Source organism: Glossina fuscipes, unplaced genomic scaffold (genome assembly GCF_014805625.2).
Source record: "Glossina fuscipes isolate IAEA_lab_2018 unplaced genomic scaffold, Yale_Gfus_2 112, whole genome shotgun sequence".
In the NCBI taxonomy this organism is placed as follows: domain Eukaryota; kingdom Metazoa; phylum Arthropoda; class Insecta; order Diptera; family Glossinidae; genus Glossina; species Glossina fuscipes.
The window spans coordinates 8,297,219-8,309,234 of record NW_023998455.1 but is presented as its reverse complement, the minus strand read 5'-3'; the positions used below and the strand labels follow the sequence as shown (position 1 = coordinate 8,309,234).

At 34.3% G+C, this 12,016-nt stretch overlaps 1 protein-coding gene across 1 annotated transcript; it reads left to right on the top strand.

The window, feature by feature from the left end:
* Positions 1-407: 407 nt before the first annotated feature.
* LOC119639549 (dystrophin, isoforms A/C/F/G/H-like) lies at positions 408-11,931 on the top strand. The gene is made up of 8 exons (XM_038036991.1): positions 408-1,745; positions 1,881-2,122; positions 2,199-2,366; positions 2,431-2,620; positions 5,030-5,125; positions 5,186-5,285; positions 11,260-11,423; positions 11,507-11,931. Exons 1-8 carry the CDS (start codon positions 714-716, stop codon positions 11,618-11,620), a joined length of 2,106 nt encoding a protein of 701 aa, XP_037892919.1. The 5' UTR covers positions 408-713; the 3' UTR covers positions 11,621-11,931.
* The last annotated feature ends 85 nt before the right edge of the window (positions 11,932-12,016 follow it).

The window sequence follows — 12,016 nt, the reverse complement described above, 5'->3', positions numbered from 1 at the left end:
AATATTTATATAACAAAAACCAAAAAAAGCAAAGAAGTTCACCACCGTAATTATCGACATCCTCTCATCCATCCACCGCCATTACCATATACCCGTTGTAAAGTTTTACTGTGTCAATGGTGTTGAAGTCATTATCCATAACCAACATAAGGATTAAAAACAAAACAAACAGTAAACAAGTAAATGGGTTTAAGGCTCCAACAACAACAATAAAAACTACAACAAAGAACATTTTTAATATTTGTCCCTTGTAAACCATTATAATATCTCATTCACCTGGGATGATAACTCACCACAACTTATACCACCAAAGCTCTCCAGAGATTAATAAACATAAAAGAAAAAAGAAAAAAAACAGATAAATAAATAAATAAAATAAAAAAATAAAAAACTAAAAACTAAAACATATTATTTTGTGCAAATTTATATAATTTTTGTAGTTTTGTTTTGTTTTTCTCTATTATAAAACTTTTTGGGGTTTTATGAAAACGCTGAAATATAAGTTAAATATGGTATGCTTCCCCTAATTTTTGGAGTTATTTTTGGTAGAAACCTTTTGAAAAATGGTTTGAGATCACTTTGTTTCTCTATGTGGAAAATGATTCGTATTCTAAAATTTTTTGTATTGAAAAATTTTTGGTTAGGATGCTTTGAAAACTAAATATGAACAAGCGTCGAGTTTGGAGCATTTAAATGAAACGGACAAGTTGAACATGCCCGTGACAGAAGACACTGAAATTGTGGTGGTCAGTAATACGGTACGTCAACGCAGAGCTAGAACACCCTCGTCGAACGAAACTGTTCAATCTAAAGACAACATGCAGTCGTCACCAACAACTCAGAATTTACAGGTGGGTTGTGTTGAAAATAACATTGAATGTCAACAACAACAAGCACAAGTATTGCCAGATTTGTTGCCACCACAAACGTTCCGTTTAGCTGAAACGAGCGCTCTCTTCTCACAGATCTCCAAGAATCCCCAAACAGCCACCGAAACAGCAGCGAATAGTAACGTAAATGGCCAAAAATTGCCACTGAAGCGCAAAAATGCTGATCCTCAAGCGCAAATGGTCGAAGTCAAAGTGAAAAATATAAATAACAATAAAATGTCGGTGCACATAACAAACGACCTTGAACCGCAGCAAGGAGAGATTGTCGATACCGTTAACATATTAGAAAGCGTAGAGCCATTCGTTCCCGAATATGTAGAGACCGTACAAATTATAGACGTCTCTGAAGATTCAGATTCCTCTGTGCGTCTGGATGCTGAGGGGCGTGAGTTAAAAAAATCGAAAAGCAAACGATCTTTATGTGAAAGTCCTCGAACACCGCTTATAGAAGAGTCAGAGACGGAGAAAGAGTCAGGAGTTGAGCTACGGCCTCCGGATGCCAATAACTCTAGCACACCGATCTTGCGGGTAGAGAAACAACGAATTTCTTTCGAAGAAAAGCGCAAACGTATGGAAAGCGAACGTGATATTTTAAGAGATTCGGAAGAAGAAACGGATATGCCTGCAACCAGCACGCCAAGCTATGTAAAACCAAAAGTGAAGCGTTGGCGTCAATTACATGCGGCCACGGATGAGTTGGATAATAACATGATGGACGCCATGGTTCGAGATAGTTTCTATAATCCAGACAAAGAATTAAGTTTTGATGTAGAGCCTTTGGTATTCTCCGATGATGAGGATATACCAAGGTTTTCAATGGAAATGACTCAACCCATTGACTCCGATAGTGATACGGTATGATTTTTATTCAAAAGAAGTAAATGCCACAAAGCTAAAAAGAAAAAATAAAAACAAAAATTGAATTGAACTTGCAAGTGTTGTCAATTAAACTTTCTCTCTCTTGTCGCTTTATATATTTTAAAAATCTAGAGCCGCATTGAAACACCATCCGCCAAGAAGCCCAACACATTCATCAATAAAATTTTGCCACAATCTCCTTCACTGGACGATTCCAATCTTTCCCTAAAAAGCGCTCTCACCGAACTAACAAACACAAAACAATTGCTGAGTTTAGAGCAAAGAGTTTTGGAGTTTGAGAGCAAAGCAAAAAACATGATCCATCGTCTCGAAAAGACGAAAGAAAAAATCGAAAAATGCTGTGAAGGCGAAAGGTAAGACGCAGAGAGACCCAGAGAGAGGCAAAAATATTAGCAAATTAATTACGTTACGTGAAATGTATTTTTACAGAGCTGTAGAAGACTTAAAAATGCTTATAGCTCCTGATGCTGCGACTCTAATATCGCAGGGTGATTCCCTGGTCTTGGAGACTCACGGCAAACAGGGTAATATCTCTCGGGTAGTTATGAAAAATCAAATTATTTTAAGGGAGAAATTTCGTGAGGTGCAACAAACAAAGTGAGTTCTTTCATATAAACTTTTTAAGATGAACTTTCTTTTCCAAATGAAATTTTTATTTCAGACCTAAAGTTCCTGTTAGTGATAGCTTAACATTGACCTCTCAAACCTCTCGCTTGGACGGTAATAGTTTAAAAAATATTAATTTAGAGGAGCTGATCTCAAAGGGTTTGAAACGTATTAACGATCTGATAGAAAAGCCTGTGGAAAGCAAATCAATTACGGAATTGGAAAAAAGATTATCTGAAATTAATGTAAGTGCAACGAATAAAAAAACTCTGTTCGATCGCGACCGAGACTGGAGATTCATATTAAGTTTATGTTGTAGTTTTTGAGTAATGAGTAAAAACCAAGAAAGGCAAAGATGTTCCCAGTTTTTGCAGCGTGGCGCGTGTGGCGTTGTCGGTGTGCCCTTTGACCGGGTTGGGTCATTTTCAAATTATTTTGAAAATTTGTAGGCCATATCTTCCTTCCTGCGAAAGATACTACACGGTTGGGTAAATCGACAGATGGACTGGTGAACACATGGACATGCTTAGGTGATTTCCAAACTTGAAGCCGCCCATGAAATTATATACTTTATGGAGGCTTTGATGCTTTTCTCTGCGCGTTATAAAAGTGTCGAAGAAAAACTTAGTATTAAATAATTCTGGGTGGGCGTAGCCAATTTTTCCGCAGGTACTATCGCATCGCCTATAGAATATAAATTCCAAATTTTGTGCATTTATGAGCAATGAGCAAAAACCTGATTTCTTATTCTGTTTAAAAAACTGAGATCTACTCTCTTCAACCAGTACTGTAAGCGTGTCCTTCGGCCAATTTCGCTCATATGAACCATACCAACCTGTGTGCAAGAAATTCCATTGTTTCTGCCGAATTTAAAGTCGATAGCTTCACTTTTGTGGCAAGAGTATGTTTTCAACAGACATTAGCCCGACAGATGGACTTTTAAAATTTGATACCGATGAAATGTACTTTGTGTGGTATTCGAAGCTTCGATCTGTGTGTTGCAAACGTCCTGACAAAATGAGTATAAAAACAAATTTATTTATAGTCACACATTCACACACAGCTAGACTTTTTCATTTAATTTAACATACTGATCGTCCAATGCCCGCCAGAATAACTCATAAAATTAGCGTAAGACATTCGGTCTATAGATCAAAGTTTAATTGGATTGTTTTCAAATGTTTAGAGTAAAAATTATTGACGATCAGGAAAAAAAAAAACAAACATAAGACATAAGTAAATAAACAAAAAATCAAAAACAAGTTTGCATCAAATTAGAAAAGGGAAGAACGTACTCTATATCCTCTCCGTGGAATGCTGTAAAAAAGAGCAAGAGGAAGAGAGAAAAGAAAGAGAGAAAGAGGAAACAACATGAGCGTAAAATGAGGCAGAGAATGAAAGAGATTGATCACCTATACATGTGTGTAGTTGGGTGTGCTACGCAAAAGTATTGTGTTTAACGTTGCTTGCGATTGCGATCAAAATCGCAATTGAATTGAAATGCAAATGCTTAGCTACAAAGCAAATATTGCAAAGGATCAGATATATGTAAATAAAGCTTAGATAACGAATACTTAGCAAGAAGAGATCGAATAGAGTCGCTTAAAAAAAAACCACAGCAAGGTACAATATAGCAGGCTTTTAAAATTTTAATGAACCAAGCGGTTTAGCTTTCTTCGTTTTTTTGATTAAATGGTTGATTAGGCTTCGTACATAGATATATCGCAGTATATACATTCGATGGAGGCAGAGAGATGTCGAACGAGAGAGGAATTCTTTTGAATCGCTTAATAATGCTTTACATTGGCTTATGACTCATATAAGCGTCATGATCAACAAATTGTGATAAAAAGAAAAAATTGCTTGAACTTATTTTTACGGTATAACTTATAGTTTACGTTCATGTTAGGTAGAATGCCCTTTAAAATAAATATGTATCACATCTACATACGCCTTGACGCTAAAAAACGTGAAAAATACCAAAGCGAAATGAATAAATAGCCGAACGCGTAAAGCAATAACAAGCGCTGTCAGCCGATCCAAATGTGCAAAATTCTCTCAGCACCAAAGAGAATCCATTGATCGTTTTCCAAAGTTTTTTTTTATATTTTTTTTTGCAAAAGAAAATTGTTATAAAAAAAATGAGAAAAATGTATTAAAGGCTTCTACACCGATTCTAGTCGATAGAAAAATATTTCAGTGAAAATTTGGAAACGCTAAAGTAAACATATGAAAAATTTACTATTGCAACATAAATATTGTTTATACCTTAGAGAAAAACGTTTGCGAAAGTCAATGTGAAGAAAATCTTTAGTCGAAAAGATTGCGGAAATCTATCGAGTCTTTATCTTTCAATGCAATTTTGCTGGTTAACGCAAACGGTGAAAACTTTTCAAGTGTGATGTATGCGTGATTTTTTTTTTTTATGTTTTCTATGTCGACTGAATTTATTGTAATTAACTTTTCTTCATGTTTCACATTGTCATCCTATTTGAATTTTGTTGGATTTTTCCATTCTTCTGTTTTTTTCTTTTCTTCTCCCCAACACTTTTACAGTTTTGAAAGTTTGTCTCTTTCACGAAAAAAAAAAAAAAATCACATCTTTTCAATTTGTTGCCATTTCGAACCATTTTTACAATCATTTTATTCCTTAGGATCGCCGTGACGATTTAAAATTGATTGTCAACGCTATTGGCAAAAGTGAACAAATGCCAAAGGTTAGCTGCACCATGATGAATGATATCGAACAGGTTCGCTTTGCGCTTCCCATGTCATGGACAATGCTTTTCAATATTATTCTTTTTTTTTAGATCAAAAGCAATTTACAAAACCATGCCGATCAGATTGAATTGTCGCTAACAGAACTGAAGTCACTGTCCAAGCTGAACAAAAGTCTAAATGTTGGTAAAGGTAAGTGAGGCACAAAATTGCTAAGAACATTCTAATGAGAAATGCCGATTATTCCGCGCAGTGTTTTCGTTTCTTTGCGTCTTCTTCAATTTTATTAACTTTTGTGTTTTAATGTTTTGTCGAATTCCTTAGTATAGTCTTGTTATGTCAAACTTTGCATAACTGATTGCACATTTTTTTGTTTGTTTGAACAACAACAAACACCCTCCATGTAAAAATTTAACGACAATCATCTATTACACATGGTGAAATGAATGCGCATGAAAAAGTGTTTTTCCTTACCTTACCAGTCAAAAAGAAGGCAAACGAGCTGGTGTCCTATCAATCAGTTTTTCTTTTCTTTGCCTTTGTGTTGCCAGTGAAGAGTTTATTATGCTTTTCTTTCGCATGGCGACAGCACTAAACTTGTCAACGTTTTCTTCTGGTCCAATTCTAAAAAAAGGCAAACGGGTTTCGAAAATAAGGGAGTCGCTTCCTTTTTAGTTCACCTCCGTCCAAATTTGCCGCCCTTCGCTTTTCTCCATTCTCCACTTTTATTTAACTTCTCCATTCGCATTGCGTCCGCTACTTGATTGTTAATATTTAGCGTTAACTATAGTGTTCTCGAAAGTATAAGTAGCTTAACATCACACCTTCCCCCTTTTTATACATAGAACTCATAAGAAGTTCGCAGAAGAATGTGGAGAGATTTATTAAGTATTGCTTTCCATCATACCCATGAAATCAATGTTTGCTAGAAGCTCTGAAGTAAATTATTTAATCTTCTCTATATGGAAATATCGCTTCAAAAATGGTTGTGGGGAGTAACGGAAATTTGTCATCTGAAATTTTGAAAAATTATCGTTGAAGCTTTGGGAAAACTTTGCGATACGCAAAACTTTGCTTATTCGTTGCAAAACATTGTGACATTCGTTACTCTTACGCGGAACAAAAGGGAATTAAAGTTTCATGTTTTACATACCTGTCTCCGCTGCTAGCCATAATTGTAGGATATTTTACATTTTTTTGAAAGGTTTTCCATGGCTGTGCTTTATGCCCAGGTTTAGAACTTTGCTTTGTTCGCGCTGCTGCCAAAAAACTGAGGTTTACATACAGTGTATACAATGTTGTCTACAGCTTTACTGAAGCTTCTGCGTTGTTACGTACGTGGACCCTAAAACTTTGTTCCGAGCTTTCCTTACCATCACTTGGCAGAGACAGGTCTTATAAACTTGGCAATGAATTATGTTCGACTATTAAAATCGCTTCGGTTAAGCTTTACAGGTCATTCAAATCTAAAACTCGCGCCGAAAGGTACACAACGGAAATTCTCGAAAATTTAAATATGAAAAGTTATCGTTTGTAAAAAAACAATTTTTATGAAAGTAAAGGATTTGTGCTAAGGAAAGAAATTTTTGTGTTTGCCTGCAAAATAAACATTAAAAAAAAAAAAGGATAAATAAGAGCAAATTTTCTTCCTCTGAAGAACAAAAGGACATCAATAAATGAAGAACAACAACATCAAATAGACATTTAACTGTTAATCATCCAGAGATTTCAATAAAGTATTAATATTCCAACACAAAGGCGAATATGTTCAAATTCTCGGTTCAAATAAGTGATAAAACAAAAGCGCAAAACTTACACAAAGTGCGATAAATGTAATAGGAGCACACAACATTTATACACGTAAAGAAGTTTTTGTCAAAATAGTTTTTTTCAAAAGACATTTCTTTCTAATAATGGAAAGACTTTTTAATGACTTTAATGTTTTAATGACTTTGTAAAACACTTTCTGCTTTATTCACCAAATCTATTAAAATTGGAATAATTCCAAAATAAAAGTTCTTTGGCGTTTATTTTTTATTTAGGTACGTTTACATTTTTCTTTTTGCTTTTATAAAAAATAACAAAAATTTGATGTACGTTACTACTCTTGGCTGAAGGCTAACGTAATGGATTGGCTCTTTGGCTAAGCCGGTGACTTTACTGCGATACCAAGCAAATTTCATGCGTAGTCCTACATTATCCTCTAGATAAGTTTCCTACACAGATGTTATTCATAAACCTAGTCCTATCATATATTAATAAGACTTTGGTTCGTAATGGATTCATACATATAGTTATATCTATCCTTCTTTTGTATAAGCAAGTTGCTTAGAGAATTATTAAGAAACCCAAAGGCACGAAAACTTGCACTTTACTTTCTTCGCCCCCAAATTTATTCCGTCCATGCATTTCTTCACATTCTTGAACCTAAGAAAGCCGGCATGGAACACAAAAGTTTGAAAACAATTTAATTAGTTTTAGAAAAATTGAAATCCGAGTTGAAATCCAGTTTACAGTTTTTAAGAAACACCGAACGAAAATGCTTCCGACCTGTCTATTATCAGCAGTCCCAAGAAAAAACCCGAAGTAGTTGATCTCCAAGACTCCTTTCGTTTAGTGCTTTCCAAAATTTGGAGATTCGCCTTAGTTCCTTAGTTGTTAGGACCCGTCCTCCTTTAGTTTTAAAATTCATCTCTTTGGGCTAACAACTAAGAATGAAAGCGGTTCACGTTCACTTACATTTTTTTTTAATTTCAAATTTTCTACTAATACTACTACTACTACTACTACTAGTGCTATTACTATTACTTGAAAATGTATTTTAATATCTTATATTAATCTTTACAGAATTTAATTATAAATAATTAAATACACATTCGATTTCCTTCTGCTGCGTTAGGTTTGCTTGGGTTTTCCTCTTTCTAAATGTCACATAAATTGCACAAAAGTCATTTTAGACATAAGTAAATATGAAAATTATTTCCACATAATATTTTACACATCATCCAGGCTTTTAAACACACATCAATATGTGTAAAGTCAATGTACTTTGTATGGTTAGAGAAGAGAGCAAGCAGTAAAAGGAAAAAAAAACAAGAAGGAACTACAGCAGGGAGAGAGGCAATTGCCCATTTAATATTTAAATGTGCATAGACTATGTTTACAGTGCCGGTGTTGTTATTATAAGCGAGAGATTTTCTTTCTTACTGTTCTTCTTCTCCAGACATCCTTTACGGCTTGTTTTTTAATGAATTATGACAGGGTTTTTGTTACCGTAACATTTCTACGTGTGCGACGCTATTCAAATTTGTCATTTGATTTTTGCTTGGTTGTAAATATACTGTGTAGGAGTTGTTGACTTTTTTTTCCTCTATTCTCTGCTCTAAGTTAAATGAAAACTCTATAAAATGCTCGAATTGTTAAAATGACTTTACAGCGCTTGCACTTCTCAGTATACGTATATATATATATATATATATATACATATATATATATATGTATATATATATTTTATATATATTTTACCTTGAAAAAAAAAAAAAAAAAAAAATATCTATATAGTTGCTTCTATTGCTCCGTTTTTGTTAATATTCCCTTCTTAGTGTTTTTAAATCCTTACGGTTATTCACACTCCCTATGAGCCATAATATCATTTAAGCTTTTTCTAGGTTTTACTTCTCGTCTTTATGATGTGTTTTTCTTTCTTTCGCTATGATTTCCTGCCAAGTGTTTAACTAAAGTATGTTTTAGCTGCAACTTACATGTTCTTACTTCCGTCTCTCCGCCTCTCAGACTTTGCTTCTATATTCTTTTGTGCACCGCATTCAATACACTACCGAGTACACTGTTATTTGCGTAAGAATACTTGAAGATTTTCTTTATTTTTATTGTTCATAGATTTGAAGCTCATAACCTTGCGGTTTCGTCGGTTACTTTCAACTATAATAAAGTGAAAGTTTGAAATGTGTAAATATGAAAATATTGACAAGTCAAAGATAACTAAGAGTTCAAGTAGGAAAAAATTAGAACATTATATTACATTCTGCTAAAAATTGTAGCATAGTTTTAGTCGTTTCATTACGTTAGTAGCTAGCGCAACGCATGTAAGTTATTGGGAAAACTGCAGTATATTTCCTGGCTGATTATTCGAAAGAGAAAAAAGCATACTTTACGAGAATTTCCTTTAGGAAATAAATTCAATACTAAACTATTTTCGTTCTTCTACAAAGAATAAAAAAGTTTATCTTACATTTTTTTTTCTTCTTTTTTAATTTAACTTTATTAATGAAATGCTGCCCAGTTGCGTGTAGGGTCCACAAAATGATAAGCCTATAGCTTTTCAATAAACTTTGTTTAAAGCCAGCCAAAAAGGTTAACTAGCGTTAGTATGTAACAGAGATATACATTTAAATACATTGAAGTGTTTCTTTATCTTCATAAAAGTAGGACTAAAAAATTCTCTTAAAAAAAATGTTTGGTTGAAAAAGTGAGTATTTTGCTGATTAGCGAAATAAATTGTTTGACAATTCAAAGGCTAGATGATAAATGAAACAAATTCTTGAAGTGAATTTATAGGAGTGGAATAATCGCATTGCTTTTTTGTAATTAGAGCATACTTTAATGCAATCATTAATGAGTGCTAATAGCAGATGAGATTGGAAATGTGAGTCAATGGGGTTGGTTTTAGCAAAGTGAAATGAAAAGATTGTAAATTTTTGAATGTTGGGATAATAATTATTATTATTATTTAACATGTCATGAACATGGATAGAAAAATTCTGTAATTTCAAAAGCGATTATTATCGACACAACAAGCACAAAAACGCAAAATGTTTGCCATTCGTAGGAATCGAGGAATGTGTACTACACACAAATCTTTCTCGATGGATCTCTGTCAGCTGTGTATATTAAAAAATAGGACTGTGTATGTTAACCCCAAGTGTTATTTGTGCCGATATTCGCCGGCCGCCATTGCTGGTCTCTTTTGCAAGAGACATGACAAGGCGTCGATGAACATCTGTAGTAGCAGATTAATTCGGTTTTAGCAGATCGCAACACACTGCACAACCTTGCTGGTCCCACCATACACACGGCATAAATTTATGACCATGAAAACTTCGCTTCGGTGTCACTGTATATGGTTCTCCCGGACTAAGCCATGGCTCTTTCCTCTTAGGATTGTCGTAGTAGATCCACTTTTCATTGCCAGTCGCAATACGGCGCAAAAAATGATTCGAAAAATCATTTTCAGTCAATTAGTACGGCAGCCATGTTCATTTCGTTTTTTCCCACTGCATGCGTTTGTCAAGAAACAGTTTATTCAGCAATTGCTAAGCTGTTTGAAAGTTCTTTGAGAGTTTGAGCTGGCTTTTCGTCCAAGAAGTCTTGCCTTTCTGTGTCATTGACCTTAAAATGACTACTTTTAAGGTGGCTATTGGGATATGAGGGAGCAGCATCACAGTCAGTTTCTAAAAGTGTTTAATGGGCTTCGGCAGGAGATTTCTACAAATCAAACAACAAGAGTAATGAATGTTGAAAATGCAATTTCGAAGGCTCCATGACTACCGTCTGTCTGGACTCAATAACTCAATAATGCTAAATGGAAGGGTAACTGTTAGCGTGCATTGACACATTACTTTATCACTTTCGCCTTTTGCTGAACAAAATATATGCAAGCGCGTTTCATTTAAAACTGCCTGGGAGTTGTACATGAATCAAAAATAGTAGAATTTTTATAAGAAAAACTGCCTGGGAGTTGTATATGTATCAAAGACACTAGAATTTTTGTAAGAAAACCCCCCAAAAGGTGAGACGGTTTGCATTAATCCTTGCTTAGCAAAATATTTAAATATTCATGCGAAAATTGGAAAAAAACTTACCACCATTTCAATGTGGGATGAAGAATTAATAATACAATTTAATTGTAATTGATACAATTAATGAATAATAATAATAATAATAATTTTGCGACTGTCAGCGGGAATAGCGCGATGTTATGGTTTAGGAGATAAAATACTCTAAGACTAACCGCAAGGGAAAACCTTTTAATCTTTTGCCGTTCGAGGCAACAGGCTAACGGAAATATTCTTAACGTGTGTGTTTAACAGTCTTCGAAGTTCATGAAATAGTTTGTGCATACATTCATAAAATTGTTCTTTGATTTCAGATTACATCGACGAACCCAGTGGCAGCGGCGCTTTGGCCGGAGGGTTCGATAAATCGGTCTTACAAATTTCAGATTGGTTGACGTGGGAACAGAACATGATTAAAATACAAAGTGTTCCCGTCGATAATATCGACGCGATACGTATGGCCATTGAGAAGCAAGAGGTAAGTTGAGCATGATTCTAATTGAAATTCAAATTCTAAATGTATATTAAATATAAATTTCTCTTCGTTTTTGCCGGTAATAGAAGATTTTACGTGAGTTGAAAACGAAGAAACCGCAACTCAATGAATTGGTTCATACAGCCGAAATATTGAAAGGCGATGTGAAACGTCAGCAGTTGCAAGAGAAGGGTAAGTGAGCTAGAAATAAAAAAAAGCTGCCTTTTCTTCTTTACATTTCTCTATGAAAGTTTTTTGTGATCTTAAATAATCATTACATATGTATCTGTGTGTGTCGACATGAAAACAGAAAATAGAACATGAGTGACATTATTGTAAATGAAAAATCAACTAGAACACACACATACATACACACACATACAAACACAAAAGAATAAAAAATAAAACAATAAATGTTAAATACCACCGCCGCCACCATTGCTGCGCTGTACACTTTACGTCTTTATATGAGTGGATGTGGGCAAAGTTCAAAAACACAAGTTTGACACTTGAAAAAGTGCATACAAACAAATTGTCATAGGAAAGGCACAACAAAACAACAACCATTTCAAAAAATCAAAACAAAACCAAAAATA